Source organism: Gymnogyps californianus, chromosome 3 (genome assembly GCF_018139145.2).
Source record: "Gymnogyps californianus isolate 813 chromosome 3, ASM1813914v2, whole genome shotgun sequence".
NCBI lineage: Eukaryota > Metazoa > Chordata > Aves > Accipitriformes > Cathartidae > Gymnogyps > Gymnogyps californianus.
This window is the reverse complement of record NC_059473.1, coordinates 89,563,254-89,578,490: the sequence shown is the minus strand read 5'-3', so window position 1 is coordinate 89,578,490 and position 15,237 is coordinate 89,563,254. Positions and strand designations below refer to the sequence as shown.

General features: G+C 44.8%; 1 protein-coding gene across 1 annotated transcript in view; it reads right to left on the bottom strand.

The window, feature by feature from the left end:
• Positions 1 to 92, bottom strand: part of UBE3D (ubiquitin protein ligase E3D) — a 94,172-nt gene extending 94,080 nt beyond the window's left edge. The window contains exon 1 of the mRNA XM_050893824.1: positions 2 to 92. Coding sequence (XP_050749781.1) covers positions 2 to 32 — 31 coding nt within the window. The 5' untranslated portion in view covers positions 33 to 92. The remainder of the gene's footprint in view (position 1) is intronic.
• Between the last annotated feature and the right edge of the window lie 15,145 nt (positions 93 to 15,237).

The following is a 15,237-nucleotide window of genomic DNA, read 5'->3' as shown; positions in this document are numbered from 1 at the left end:
CCGGCACTTGGCGGCGGGCAGCGCAGGCGCATGCGCAGGTGCAGGCCGTCGCCGGGGAGGCGGCGCAGGCCGCGGCAGGAGGACGGGGCCAGCCTGACCTCTGCCGGCAGCGCCGCCGCCTCGCAGCTCCCGCCGCTTCTCGCTTCCAGGCGGTCCGCGGCCACCGAAACATCCACCGGCGAGCTGGGGCGGTCCGCCTCGCTGGGGACGCAAAGGAACGGGTTTACCTCCGAAAGGACGAGCTGCTGCTTTACGCGCGCAGGCCAAAACGGGCGAGAAGGACCTCAGCGCTGCGGCACCGGAGCCGGGCTGCGGCTCGGGCAACACAATAAAAGCTCAGCGTCAGGTGGACACACGACGCGAAGGCGGCGTCAGGGGGCGCGGGACGCCTCGCCCGCAGCCTGGGTGGACCGAGCCGGGGTCGGCCTGCAGCTCCCCCCCGGCGCGAGTCGCGCCGCGGGACCCACGCGGTAACCCGGGGTCTCCCGTGGGGGTGAGGAGCAATCGAGAGAAATAAACCACCGTTCTCGGGAAGCATTTATTTGCACAGCAACTCGGGCTTTTCCGAGTGGCACAAGAAGGGAAGGGCAGGGGGAGGCGCCGGGACATAACCTGGTTTCCCCCGCGCCCCGCTTTAAGGCTAAGGACGCTAAAAGCCAGACCCGCCGCCCCAGCGCCGCGCCCTGCGCCTCCCCCGCCGGCACCGGCCTCTCCGCACGGCCCGAGCGGCGGCAGTCAGGCAGCGCCCCCGCACTACCGGATAATCAGCAACGCGCTCTGCGTCCCCCGCCTGATCTCCAGCAGAAACCCTCCCGCCATGCCGGCAGGGGAACACCTCCGGCGGCCCACGCAGGAAGCGACGGCTCTTCCGCCGGCCGGCCGGCGCAGGCGGGGTGCGGGTGTGCGGCCGCCCGCCACAGCGCCGCCTACAGCTCGGCGCCGGCGGCGCCCGCGACGCCCCGGGCGTCAGCGGCGGGAAGGCGGCCCGGGGTGGCTGCCGCCCACCCCCTGCTCGCCCCGCGGTCGGCTGTGGGGTCGGGCCTGGGTGCCCAGGGCTGGGTCCCGTCGGGTCGTGAAGCCTCGAGGTCGAGACCTGCACAATCTGCCCGGGCAGCCGCTCCGGGGCTCGGCTGGCCTCGAGGGGTTTTCTTATGCCCAGCCTGATGCTCTTGTGTGTCAACATCTGCCTGTCATCTCCTGTCCTCCTGCCACACCACCGCTGTGAGGAGCCCGGGCCCATCTTCTCAGGCACCTCCCCACAGGCACTGGGGGCTGCGCCTGGGTGTCTCCCCCGAAGCCATCTCACCTCACAGTGCTCCAGCCCCAGCCATCCTGGGTGGCATCCAACAAACTTGGTCCTGTTTACGGACACCTTCCCTGCAAGGGGCATGGGGGGGAAGACTGGACACTGTCTCCTAGATGTGGTCTATCAAGTGCCAAGTAATGGGGAGTCTATCAAATGCCAAGTCTCCTTGATCTACGGGCTCTGCTCCAGGATGCTGTTGGCCCTCGTTGCTGCCAGGGCCAGCTCAGCTCACTGCCCACCAGGGCCCCAGGGCCTTCCCCACAGAGCTGCTCCACAGCCGGGCACTCCTGGTCTCTACTGGTGCCCAGGGCTCGTCCTTCCCAGGGGCAGCAGTCCCCCATGATAACCAGGCTTTGTGACTTCCTTGGGTTGTATCAAAAGACTTCATCCACTTCCTTAACCTGATCAGGTGGTCTGTAACACGCTCCCACCAAGGTGTCACCCTCACTGGCTTCTCTTCTGATCCTGACATACAAGCTCTGACCCAGCCCATTGCCCAGCCCATACAAGAGCACATACCCAAGATGCTGCTTCACAGAGAGGGCAGTATTATTGGTGCTCACGTGGATAAGCAGTTGGGGGTAGTAGGCTGAGGGAAGGGCAAGCCTCGGCAGTGTCCTTGCAGCATGTCGGATCCAAGCCCCCAGCAAGCAAAAAAGCCAGACAGCGAGTCAGGTTGGCAGATGGGGTCCTCCATCCCTCACAGCACGGAGTCACCCACTGCTCTCATCCACCACTTTCTCCTGGAGGTGCTGCTGTGTGGTTCAGGCCTGGCCAACTGTGGTGCTTTCCCAGGTAAGCCTTTCTCCCCATCATCTGCTACCAGAGCATGGAGCCTATACTCCAGTTGCAGATCTGCAGGTGGAGGAGGAGCTGTCCTCCTGTTGCTAGAAGTCACAAGCTTCCAGCCTTCCCCATCATGGGAAACCCTCCATTTCCCTACACCCGACCACAATCTCTAGCTGCCCCTCCTGTGTAGTTTGGGCTCTCACTTCCGCAGGGTCTCTGGGAAGACCCTGTCAAACTCTTTTTCATCTTCCCTGGTACAGCACACTCTGCTGGACCCCTCCTCAAGCTCCTTAGATTGGCAATGACTCCTCACCACTGCACACATCCAGCAAGCAAGGGCACCACCTCTGCAGGGTGGTCCCTGCAGCCCCAGGCCTCTGAAGCTGCAGCCCCCCGTACTAGGTCTGGCTGGGACGGAGTTTCCTCACAGCAGCCCATATGATGCTGTGCTTAGGATTTGTGACTATATGGTGTTGATAACACACCAATGTTTTAGCTATTGCTGAACAGTGTTTGCACAGTGTCAAGGCCTTCTCAGTGTCTCACTCTGCTCCCCCCAGCAAGGAGGCTGGAGGTAGGGAAGAGGCTGGGGCAGGGGAGAGGTAGGACAGCTGACTCGACTTGACCGGAGAGATATTCCATAGCACATAATGTCATGCTCAGCAATAAAGACTGGGGGTGTAGTCTTTCCAAAGTAGCCATTGCTCGGAGACTGGCTGGGCATCAGCGATCTGCTTGTGGGAGGTGGTGAGCTATTGTCTTTGTATGGCATTTTTTTTCCTCTTTCCTTCACTTACTAAACCATCATTATCTTGACCCACAACTTTTCTTGCTTTTGCTCTTCTGGTTCTCCCCCCGCAGAGCAGTGAGCTAACAGCTGGCTGGGGTCAACCCACCATGCCTGCAAAGCTCTGTCTGAGCAGAGGCCTCTGCTGAGCCGGGGGCAGGCTCCCCAGTCAGTGCTGGGGACTGTGTCCTGTGGCGTGTCACTGCACCACCATCCACCCCCCCGCCTTGTGAACAGCCCCCTCTCCACCCTTTCTTGCAACATGACAAGCCTGCCCGAATTCCTCCCAACCCACGTTCACCCAGCTCTTGAATGCTGTCACATTGCCCTCATACCAAACGGACCCTTGGCACAGGCATCTGCTGCTCTGGGGTGAGGCTTCCTACTGCCTCTCATGACGTCTTTTTTCAAGAGACACCCCTATGTGACTGTCCCTTAACTCACGAGCAGTGTCACCACTGCACGCTTCATCCAGCATGCTGCCCTCACAGGATGTAAGAGGCTGTTGATGGTCTGTATTCGACGACACCAAGGAAAAAAGCTTTTGCTTTGGAAAAAAAAAAGTCTTTTCCAATGTTAAGTGTTTACTCTCCATGAAAGTCACAAGTCCTTCTGCGATTGCAGAGAGTTATTTGAAAACATGATCTGCAAAGCTTCAAACAAAAAGGCAGACTTGCACTCGTTAATTTTATAGCAATTTACTATCTAAGACATGATTACTTTGAAGTAATCTTAGTCCTTGGAGTTGGTGATACCAAACAGATGTCTTAGGAGAGTCTCAAAGAAGTAGAGTAAGGTTAGATTTTGTGGGAAAAATATGGCAGACAATAGTCAGCTAAACTGTCTCAACCAAGTATTTTTTTTTTACAAAGCATTAATTTATTCAAGTATTCTAAGACGCAGACTATACTCTCTACATGCTGTTCTGAGGGTGGTGTTTTGGGATTTTGTTGTTGTTGTTTGCTTCCTTTTTTAAGGAAGAAAAATATTTAGTCCACATGGTGGCTTTCATTTCCAATTATTTCACAAACCAATGTACATATTACAGGTTAAATTGTTCTGAGCAAGTAGGTCACACGTCAAACATAAAATCCACGTAATTATAGGAGAATCAACTCCTAGAATTAGTAAAAGGGCCTTGGGCCCTGACTTTACAAAGGCTTACACAAGGCTACGAAGTTATGAATAATCTTAAGTATTCACAGGGTGTGAGCTTCATTTATTCAAAATTGTCTATTATAGGTTTCTCACCATTTCTGCAGTGAAATAATTACACAGAAATGAAGGTAAATGTCCTACAGAGTGAGTGCACCTAGCATCAGTGGTGCATCTAGCCCAGTATTTTGACTGTAACAAAAGGAGAAACTATTTAGGAAGAACTCCTTAGTGTGGCCACTTCCGGGTACTTCCCCTGCATCTCTCATTGTATTAGGGACGCTGGAGGGTACATCCCTGCCTATTTCCTTCAGTGTCCACTTACGGAGGTGTTTGCCATCAATAGGAATAATGCCTCCTTGAACCTACGGACAGTGTCCGAGTCCCCAACCTCTGGTGGCAACACATTGAAGTTCACAACCTGCTTTGCAGAAAAGCATTTTCTTTGCATGTCTCAAAAATGATCTTCCGCTGTTTTCATGAGGTGCCTCCTCATTCTCATACTGTGGGATTTGGTTAAGAACTTCGTATCTTTCATAATTTTGTAAATCTTGATCAATCCTCTCCCCTGCCTTCTCTCTCCATGTCGAACAGTCCCAGCCACTACTGCTCTCGCTGCAAGGCAGCGGCGCCATCTCTCCTCTGCGCCTTCCCTAACTCCTCTACATCCTCCTTGAGCTGTGAAGACAAGAACCGACCGACGCAGTCATCAATCTGAGGCTGCACCAGCGTTTTACGTAGCGGCCAAACAGCTCCCTCTGTCTTGTTCTCAATATTCTTCCCCATAACGTACAACTTTTTGTGGGGCTTTTTTGATTGCCACCACACATAAAGTTGATGAGACAATTTCATAGAACTGTTTGAGAGCTCTGAGTTGTAACTGCCACTACTAAATTCAGCAAAAGGGAAGCTTAGAAATCTGTCCGCTTTACAGTGCGGGAGCATGTGAAGGCATGTAGTTAGTTATCGAAAGTCCCATCAGCTCTGTGAAGATCACCACTTTTAAATAGCTCCAAGAGCACCACCAACCCTAGTTAAGAATTAAATCTCAAATGCATTTGTAAGTATCTTGTAAGAAAAATAAATGTAAATGCACCGTTTTAATTGGAAATACACGACCTGTAGAGTCATACTCAATGCCTCAGAAAACCAGTGGGAATCGTTGGCTTTCCAAAAAGTAACTGCTTCTCATCTACTGAATCCTGGAATAGTTTAATGAGAAAAGGGACTCGCATTTCCTCTTTATTATTATCCCAAGTCTGGAGAATAAAATTAGACTTCATAAAATGTTGGCTGATGACATAAGTCATCAAGTAGAAGACTTATAAATATTATGAGATTTTCCCCTGGCAATATTTTAGAAATATTTACTTGTCTACAGACAAAGTCTAAAAGATTTATTATATAAGCTGAATGCACTTTTTTTTTTTGCAGTTACTTAAGTCATTTATAACCATAATAACTGTTTGCTATTATGAAGCCTGCTTAAATTTGAGAACTGTAATGATGACTTTGAAACTAACAGACTGCAGTCGAAGAACTGCACCCTTCATACTGTGGAGCTGGTCGCTTGAAAATCGCTCTTGCAGTCAAAAATTCCTTCCAGTATCGTCCATGTGGGCGCCCCACACACCTTGCTGTGTAATAAGGACTCAAGCGTACTAATCACAACAAATTTTAGAAAATTCTAGATACAACTACTACTAACATAATCAATAATATTTTCTAAAGTACCACCCATTTTTACCTGCACTGTATTTGGTGAACTATGTAAAGATTAGGCAAAATACATGTACATATACCCCTTATGTTTATTTCCATCAGTGCATATGTGCCCACTTGCACGTTTCCCCCATACGTGGCACGACGACGATGACGACAGCATCGACGAGGCCCAAGAAGCTCCCTCACGGAAACTCACAGCCCACCCGCAGAGCCACCCCTGCCTCCGCACGACGTGCAACCAAAACCGGGCAGGCGACTCCCGCGCCAGCTCAGGTGCGTACGTAAACACACCGCTACGCACGCGCGCACGCCAGCGCTGACAAAACCAACCGCCGCAAACCACCCACACGTGACTCACTGGTTTCCGCCACCAAAATGAGGGCGGTTCCGCGCCGGGCGCTGCGCGCTCACGCAGCCACACACACACCGGCCGCGCCTCGCGCCTGGCTCCGCGGCCGCGCGCCTCCCGTCTCCCGCCCGCCTGCGCGCGCCTTTCCGGCCGCGGCCCGCCAGGGGGCGCGGTGCGGCGGGGCGGGGCGTTAGTGGTGGTGGGGGGTTAGGGAGGTGGAGGCGCGCCGCAGTGCATGCCGGGAGCTGTCAGGGCGGCGCGGGGCTGCTGGTGGCGGTCGGGCTCTTCCGGCTCGGGTCGCTCAGGTAACGGCGCTCGCCCCGGCGCCCCCTCCTCTCCCTCCTCCTCCCCCTCCTCCCCCTCCCCCCCCTCCCGGCGCGGGTAGGCTGCAGGGCCCGGCGGCCGCCGCTCCCTGCCTCCCTCCCTGTCGCCGCGCCTGTGTTGGGGAGGGCGCCGCAGCCGAGCGGGGTCCGCCCCTGGAGCCGAGCCGGCCCTCTCCTCTCCTCTCCTCTCCTCTCCCCGTGCCGGGCCGCGGGCACTGTCGGGGAGGGCGAGGGCCGGGCTGGGTCCGAGCTGGCCTGGGGGCGGGAGGCAGGCGCCGAGGAGCCTGGGGAGAGCGGTTAGCGTGTTAATTGCTCTGCATCAATTAACCTGTGGCACTTGGCTCGCCCGACTGCCCTCCGTGGTCTGCACTCCGCTCCTCGGTGCTGTCCCCCGTAGCGCAAAGCGGACCCGGGTGGGTTTCGAGGCTGCAGTCTTCCCCCCCCCCGGCACCTGCTGTGGGCGCTGCTGGTGGAGCCTGGTTTCGCCCTTCGTGGAGGGGCTTCCTCAGGGGGCCTCTTCCCATCTGGGAACAAGCTCGGCGTTGGGCTGCCAGAGCCGTCCTGCTTTGACCTTGAGCGTACAAGGGCTGTGGGCCTCTTTTGGGTCAGATTCCTGGCTGGCTGGCTCGGCTGCTTGAGTTGTTGCGTGTGATGTTTGGAAGGATACATGGGGCATATGGCTGTCCGTAGTTTGTGTAGTGCAGCGTTAAATTTAATCTGTTGATGCAGGGATGGCCTTAAATCTTGTGATGCCCACTTGAAAAGCATAAATATGTGACAGCTTCTGGTGTTAAATATTTTTTAGAAATAATGTTTGCATACCTGTAATAATAACCAGAAAAGCCTAAACAATTTATCTCTTTTAAGCATCCTAAAATACGCTGGATACGGGGTGCAGGTTTTGATGAGCTTGTTCTGGGTGACTCAAGCCTTGTATTTTCATTGCAGATTAGCAAGAACCCTTGCACTCCTGGATCTTCTTTCTATATGCAGTAATAGTGAATGTGTTATGGTTCTCAGGTTAGCTGTATAACGTGATGCCTGAATTCTAGCTATAGGAGTGTGAATTGGTGGGAAGACTCTATCTATAGTAATGGGCTAGACGCTTGCAGGAAGTAAGGGGGCATAATATAAGGCTGAAGATCGTAGCCTTTCATTTTGTTGCCAAGCCTTGGTCTATGTTAAATACTTATGCTGGCCTGGCTGTCAGATTTGCTTATTTTTTTGTTTGAAATATTGGTAACTTTTCAAAAACAGACTGAAATACAGTAGATCTTTTGCAGGTCTAATAATAGCGTGATGTCTAAATATTGTGATTATCCAAAATGTACAGTCATTTGTAATATAACATGGATGAATGTCATGGAGGAATATCAGTTTGGAAACAGGTGGAACATCAACAGTATAATTCCTGGTTTTGTTTTAAATGAGATGAGAACAGGCACTTTTGGAAACTAAGCAGCCTATAAGTGAGAGATGGGGAAGGAGAGACTGCATTTCTAACTTACTGAATGTCTTACTTTCCCAACTTGTTGGTAGCACCTGTGACAGTAGATGTTTAAACAGTATCTTGCAAAGACAAGTTATCCTGCATCTTCCATTAGTGGAGTGGCTGTGCATTCGAGTGGATGGTTATGTTCACAAGTTAGGCCACGTTTATACTGGTAGTGCTTTTCTTGTGTAAAAATACTGGCATGCTACCGCTGACCACTAGAAATACTCATTGCATGCACAGCAAGCTACACGGGTAAGCATGCAGTCTGTCTGGTGTAAGTGGGCTCAGCCTGTATACTTCTGCCATTGTTCCCCATTTGAATAAGGGGAGGACGCTTCCATGTGTTCATCGCTAGCTTAGTTCTCTTGACCAGAGTTACTGCTGTCCACCTTTAGTGTCTTCTCGCTTAGCTGGGAATGACTGCTTGGGCTGGGCTGACTGAAAATGCTTATTACTATTCTACTTTTTTTTTTTTCTTTCTTACTTTGATGGCACTATATTATATTAAATATGCAGTATGTAGAAGAGAACCAAGAAGAGGCATGAAGCATGTTGTAAAAAAACCTGTTTTGAAAATTGTTGAGAAAAATAGGAGATAGAAAAGAGACTAAACTAAATGATACTTGCTAAAGCATGAAATAGAAAAATGGAAGTAATTTATTTGTATGCCCATAAATTGTCTTTCAGATTAATGATCATGTTGCCCTGACTTGTAGCTGAAAAGAAGTTGAATGATAAATAGAAACAGTAAGCGATATGTTTCTCTCTGAGAGCTTGGGGAGAAGAAACACTGCAGGATCAACCATTTTTCCCCAATAACTGAAACAAGAAATGAGAATAAAGCACCAAAGAGACTCAGTAAATGATTTCACTGGTCAACACATCCCTATTTTTATCAGAAACTTGTACTTCAATATAAGCATAAAAAATTATGTAAAGCTGAGGAATGGTGCTTTGCCTAATTTGGTTTCTAGTATCATTTACAACAATCAAAGGGAATTTAACCTTATAGTTATGTCTTTTCTGACTTACTTCTGAGGATAAGGAGAGTGAACAAGTTTTGGTCCTGCCACCGTTTTCAGAACAGTCAGAAAAGGATTCTGCTTTACAAATTCCTTTGAAATACATCTGCGGAATATGTGAAATCAGATGCATTGCAAAATATGACAATCTAGATAATGTGTAGGTATACATACGGCATATGACACTTTCAGAATTAAAATCAGAATAAAATGATAGAAATTAGTTGAAATTTGAAATGAATGAATTAGTAATATCTTAGGACCTCAGGGTATAATAAAAAAGGAAGTTGGACAAAGTCTTGCCCAAATGCATTGTATTAAAAGGTTACCTGAGTAAGGCAATGATAAGGATATGAGAAGTTCTGACATCTTTTTGTGAAAAGTATCAGGGTTGTGTGGAGACAGAATGTTAAACTCACCTGAAGCTACATGTTATTAGAACGATGGGTATGGATGAATAAAAAGTTCATCTAAATCTTCAATTTTAAAGTTATTGTGAGCAAAGCATAAATGAATAAATTATCAGGCCATCTTTTGTTGTTGTTGTTGTTCAGTTGGTAGATTCTCTGTTAAACTATGTATCGGAATGTCACAATGTGAAAGCACAGTGTTACTCTGGAAGCAAGGCTTCTCTTTCAGTAGAGGAGAGGGCTGCCAGCATAATGTAAAACAGTGAAACTCATCTAAGTCCTTTTTTTGTCTACCAAGCTGAAAAGTATCTGGAAGTTGGCAAACACTCCTTTAAAACAAAGTGTAGTACAAATCTAGGTTTAAATGTAGTCATACCGGTTTGAGTTGTTTTTCATTGTTACGTATGCTATGGCTTGCTTGTTTGTTTGTTTATTTCTTTATTTTAACTATATTACTATATTAATTGGATTTACTAGTTTGCTGAGAGTAAAAAACAAGCAAGAAAGAAAAAGAATACCACAAGATAAGTCTTCTGTCAGTAAGTGCTTGGAAAAGATCGGAAGAGGAGAGCTAGCTAGTTAAAAAGGAATTCCTTTCAGAGAGGGTATAGTTACCATTTGAAGGCATGAGGCTGAAACATGTAAAAGTGAAAATAAATTGCAGTTTATTTTAGGAAGCTTGTCTTGTTACTGTGCTCAGACACCTGGAGAGAAGGTAAATATTTGAAATCATGTACTTATTTATCAATCATTGCTCAACAGAGAGGGCAGTAGCCCCAAAGCCTAGTCAGTGCATGTGAGAGCTGTGTGGTTCCACTGTGGGACAGGAAGAGCACAAAGCTTACTGTGCTGACAGGTGGTACGGGAGCCACGGGGAGGGTGCAGTTGCACTCACACCAGAACATGCTCGTTTTCTCTTTGCTAGTGATTTTTCCAACCCACCAAACTTGTGTGGTTACCATGGATTTAGCTATGTCAGATAAATACCTTCCATATTCTGTTTAGAGTAATCCAAACAGCCTTATTTCTAACATGCAGCCTCAGGATCTTTTTATGAAGGTGGGGAAACTGCTAACTGCGCAATGTTGCAAGTTTGATTGTGGATAGCTGAAAAAGGCCCTGCCAACCCAGGGCACAAGCCAACCTTTTTCAGCATGGCAACAGTTTGTTTTGGTCCAGGGAACAGTAGGTGACACACTATATACAATGTTATACTTAATTTCTGAGTAAGGATTTTGTGTTTCTGTTTGGCTTGGCACTGTCAAAGTGACCGGTTGACTCCAGAAGGTTACATTTCATATATTTAAAAAAAAAAAAAAAAAAAAAAATCTTAGATGTTATATTCTGCATTTGGGATTGTTGGGATGTCAGCCTGGAGACTGAAATAAAGATTATTAAAAAAAATGCCTTTATCTAGACTGTTTACATGTCTTTGACGGATGCATTGCTGCTATAATTTAAATTGGATATAAAGATGGTAACTCTGTGAGCCAAGATGAAATGAAGTTTAAGGAGGAAACCCTCTGCAAACATGTCAAAAGAGTGAAGGTTAAATTTTAGGTGGTGTTTTTGTTTGTTTTTCTTTCTTTCAAATGTGTAATTGAGTAAGAGGGAAATAGTGACCAGTTTAGATCTAGGTTGAAATATTGGTTGTTCAAACACAGTGGTCAACAAAGGGAAGAAGGGAACAAGAGAAGTACTTGTAAGTGAACATTGAAGGATAACCACAAATTCAAGGAGGCGTTTCCCCATTTTTCTCTGTTGTGTTATTCTAACTTAAATTGCCACCTGTTTTTAATAAGACATGTTAGATATTTTGCATAATTTAAAATAAGAAGCGTGGATATCTGGAGTTTTGTTGATTTTAGATGTAAAAGGCATGCTGATTAAGTTGTAATATAGCAGATAGATGACTCGGGAATCATTTGTTGCTAGAAAGGAAAAAACATGGGAAAATATTATTTTAGGAAGAAGAAAATATTTTCAGTTAATGGATGACCTGAGTTATAACAAAGAAGATGCAAATCATCATCTTTCATTTACTGAGTGACATAAGTTTAGATCTGTGAAATCTGAATGTTTGATTTGATCTCAAGAAGAGTATGATATTTTAAAAGTAGAAACTTTAGTTAAGATTCCAGCATTCATGTAGTGCAAGAGGACTTAACTCTAGAAAAGATGTCTGTTATACTGAGTATCACATTGTCACTTGAGCATCTGTTGTATGCCACTACAATGCTTTCATTGGCTAATAAGTAGTTTACTTTATTCAGATTTTTTTAATTAATTTTTAACTGTTAAAATAATTATTTGGCATTAAGTCAAAGATTATTTTAACAGAGGAAACCTTTTATTGCTTGATTACAGCAGTGCTTGGAGATCCTTGTAGTTAACAGGGCTGCTTTTTCCCTTGTACTTTGCCACAAACAGTAAGACAGTCCTGTGTATTATGCAGGCACAGTCCACAAAGGCTGGAAGAAAAGGAATCAGTAGTGTTCTGTTGGTGGGTCTGGAATCAAAATCAAAATTCAGTCTAGTATATTAAACTGTTTTGTAGTTCACCTATTATATATTGAAAAGCTGTAATAAAATAGAAGTGAGTAGAGGGATTAAAATGTCACCCTAAACTCTGTTTTTAAGAGGCAATTTACCAAGGAGAGTGAGAAGTCTTTGGTCACTTTCTTCTCCCCTGCGATAAACAGATAGACATAGATTTGATACTTTTTTACTTCTGAAAAATTATGTTCTAAAGCAAATGCATTCTCTTAGAGATTGTTCATAATTATAGATTTGTTTTCTTAAACAGTGAATAGAGAATTTGATTACTGAGAAGGCTTGTTGTACATTCCTTATGAATTTTTAAGCTTGTTACTTGTTCCTCTTTATGAACTCATGTCTGGTGTAAGTCAGACTTTGGAATACCATAAAACAGCAATAGCAGAAAGAACATCTTACATACATTATGTATTTCCATCAGACTACACTCAGTGGTAGACTCACAGTTTTATTCCAGTTGTCTTTCTTCTATTACTTCCTGTATGTGCAAAAGAAGAAAAAGTGTACTTAGTTTCTTTTTACTGACAATTTGGTTTTTGTGTAATAATAAACATAATAAATAGTAAACATGTTTTGTAGATTCTAAAGCCAGGAGGGAGCGCATCCAGCTGGGTACCTAATCTAACCTCTGTAGTACAAGCCATAGGTTTTCTCTCATTAATTCTTGTTTGAATGAGAATCACTCTCAGGAAAACATCTCATGTTGATTTAGAAGTTGCCAGTATGGGTAATGCACAGATTGTTATGCTGATTTAATTTAATTTTGTCATGGAAAGGAATTTGAATACCTAAAGCAGTGTTGTTTTTTCTGTGGAAAAATGTAATAAGCTGTTTCCACTTGTGAATTTTGATTGGGTAGAAAAGTGTACTGGGAAGTTATTAATCACAATATTAAATCTTATCAAGCGCTCTGTACTGTTGCAGGATACTAATGAGATCATGGCTAATTATAGTTAATTATACAGTCTGGGGGGGGGTTTTGTTTTGTTTATTTGGGTAATATGGAGGGTTTTTTGCATCTTTCATTACTGTACTGAATAGCAATTGGCCAAAATAACAAGCTCAAATGGTTCGTATTCTTCAGAAAACATTAGAGATGCCTCTTTGAAAAATTCTGAAATAAGAGAACTCTGTAGAAAGTCAATTTAGAAATAGAGTAATTAGCTGTAATTGGAAAATCTTTATCTTTGGTGATAGAAGAATATATGTATTTCCAACATTTTATTTTTATCTTAAGAGACTAGCCTGGGATTTGCAGTATTTATTTTGCTATTCATGCTTTTAAATGCTTCTGAGGGGAAGCAAATTACCAATGACAAGGCTTCTATTTTCCATGTATTAAAATCTGTGTTTGTATTAAGTCTATTTAAATAAAAATGTGTTTCTGCAGTTACCAGCTTGGTATGTGGGCACTGTACACAGCTTAAAAAGCAGTAGCTCAGTACTATGAAATGTGAAATTTTTCTCATCTGCTTTTTAATTATCTATTAGTTCTTTTATTGTATGTCACACAGCCATGCTTGAAATAGTAAACAATTTTAGAAAAGCTTTGAAATATTGCAAAGCTGAAACTCTGAGGAATTCAAAGGGAGGAAGTTTGTGAGCTCAGGTTCATACAGTACTTGGGATAAATCTTGAGAATTCTTGAAGTGACATGATGTACACAGGTTTGTTCTCCACAGCTATCAGCCCCTTGACCTGTACCAGAAAGCGACCACTTCAGTATTGCAGATCTGTGTGAAACAGACAAATAGAGCAAATCTGTGAGTCTTGAAAAATGTAGGAGTGGAACAGTAGCAAATCAAACCTGAAGAGGAGCTTTGGGGTACAACAGATACTGGAGAGCTTATGAATCGTTGGGAAGTCTTAAAACCTTGTGATTAAATTTAGACAGAATCTAGATGAAAGCTGCTTTTATTGAATAAGTGTTGATGAAGCTGCTGTTCTTCTAAATCGAGTTGCTTTAGCTTCAGTGAAAACTACTTGGAGCCTGTTAAACAGGTTAATAGTTTGTGTTGATGTGAGACAGAAGGCTCTTAGGCACTTGACTTGTGAAGGATGAGCATTTGCTGTGGAAAACACAGCTGTAGGACTATCATCTTAACACAACTCGGAGAAAAACCGATACCTCCTCATTGATGAAGGGAATTGGAGGCTGCTCTGTGAACACACTATACACAACCCCCAGCAAAAGGAGATCCACAGCCCCAGGTAACTGCTATCCTTGTCAAAGTCATAGTCGAAGACTCTACAGGCATCCGGGTATATCCAGAATTGTGCGGTGTCTGTTTTTTAATCCCCATGAGAAGGTGAAGTGGAAAGTAGTAAGTGTCAAGACCTACTTCTGCAATCACTTTGATTTAAATAAGGGTTTATGAAATAGTTTGAAAGTGTATAGCACTTCTTAGGTAGTTTCTTCCATATTGATAATAAGCCTTCTGCTCAGACACCCCCATTTGCTTTTTGTCATCCATTGAAAAGAGGCATGATCATCTAACAGGTCAATGATTACCTGTGTCCAGACTCATGACAGTGGCTGAACCTTCAATCTGAGAAGCTTGTCTCATCTCATTAGGTATGCTAAAAGGGAAAACAACAACAAAAGCAAAAGATGGTGCTCTTCATACCTTTGTTTAAAAAGAGAAATAACTGAAGAACGTTCCAAGGAAAGTTGGCCCTCATGCTAAATGGTGATTGTGGAATGGCAAGATAAATGGTTTCTCCTTTGGGCTGTTTGATGGTGTGGCAGAAACTGCTATTTTTCAATGACTTTGATCTACCAAATTTTATTATTTATCTCATTTTTCAAGGTAGTAAACCATGAAAGAATAAGCATGTGGTACTTATAAGGAGATAGACATTACTAAGCTTTAACATTGTATTGAAATATCAGTGCTGTAAAATTAGATGTTGTTAAATCTGCAGTTTTATTATAGATGAAGAGAACAGAAAAGTGTCAGTAAGAATACATGAAACAAACGTAAAACAAGAAAAGATTAAAAACTATATTTGGGAATATCTTCAGGCTAAACAAAAAGTAAACCTTGTAGGACAAGTGTATTTTTATGTACGAGAGCTAATAAAAATGGATGTTCCTGTAGTTTCAATGATCTTAGAATAAAAATAGTGCCAGGTTTATAAAAATAATACATAATATTTACATAGTATCTTCTCTGCATCCCTGGCTTATTATGGCTACTGATATGATTTGGAAGATACATTGTTTAAAATACAGACTCTTCATTGTGGGAAAAAATATGCAAGAAATTCTTTCTCTCCCTGTAACCTCAAACTATGTAAAACTTTTTTTTTATAAGAAA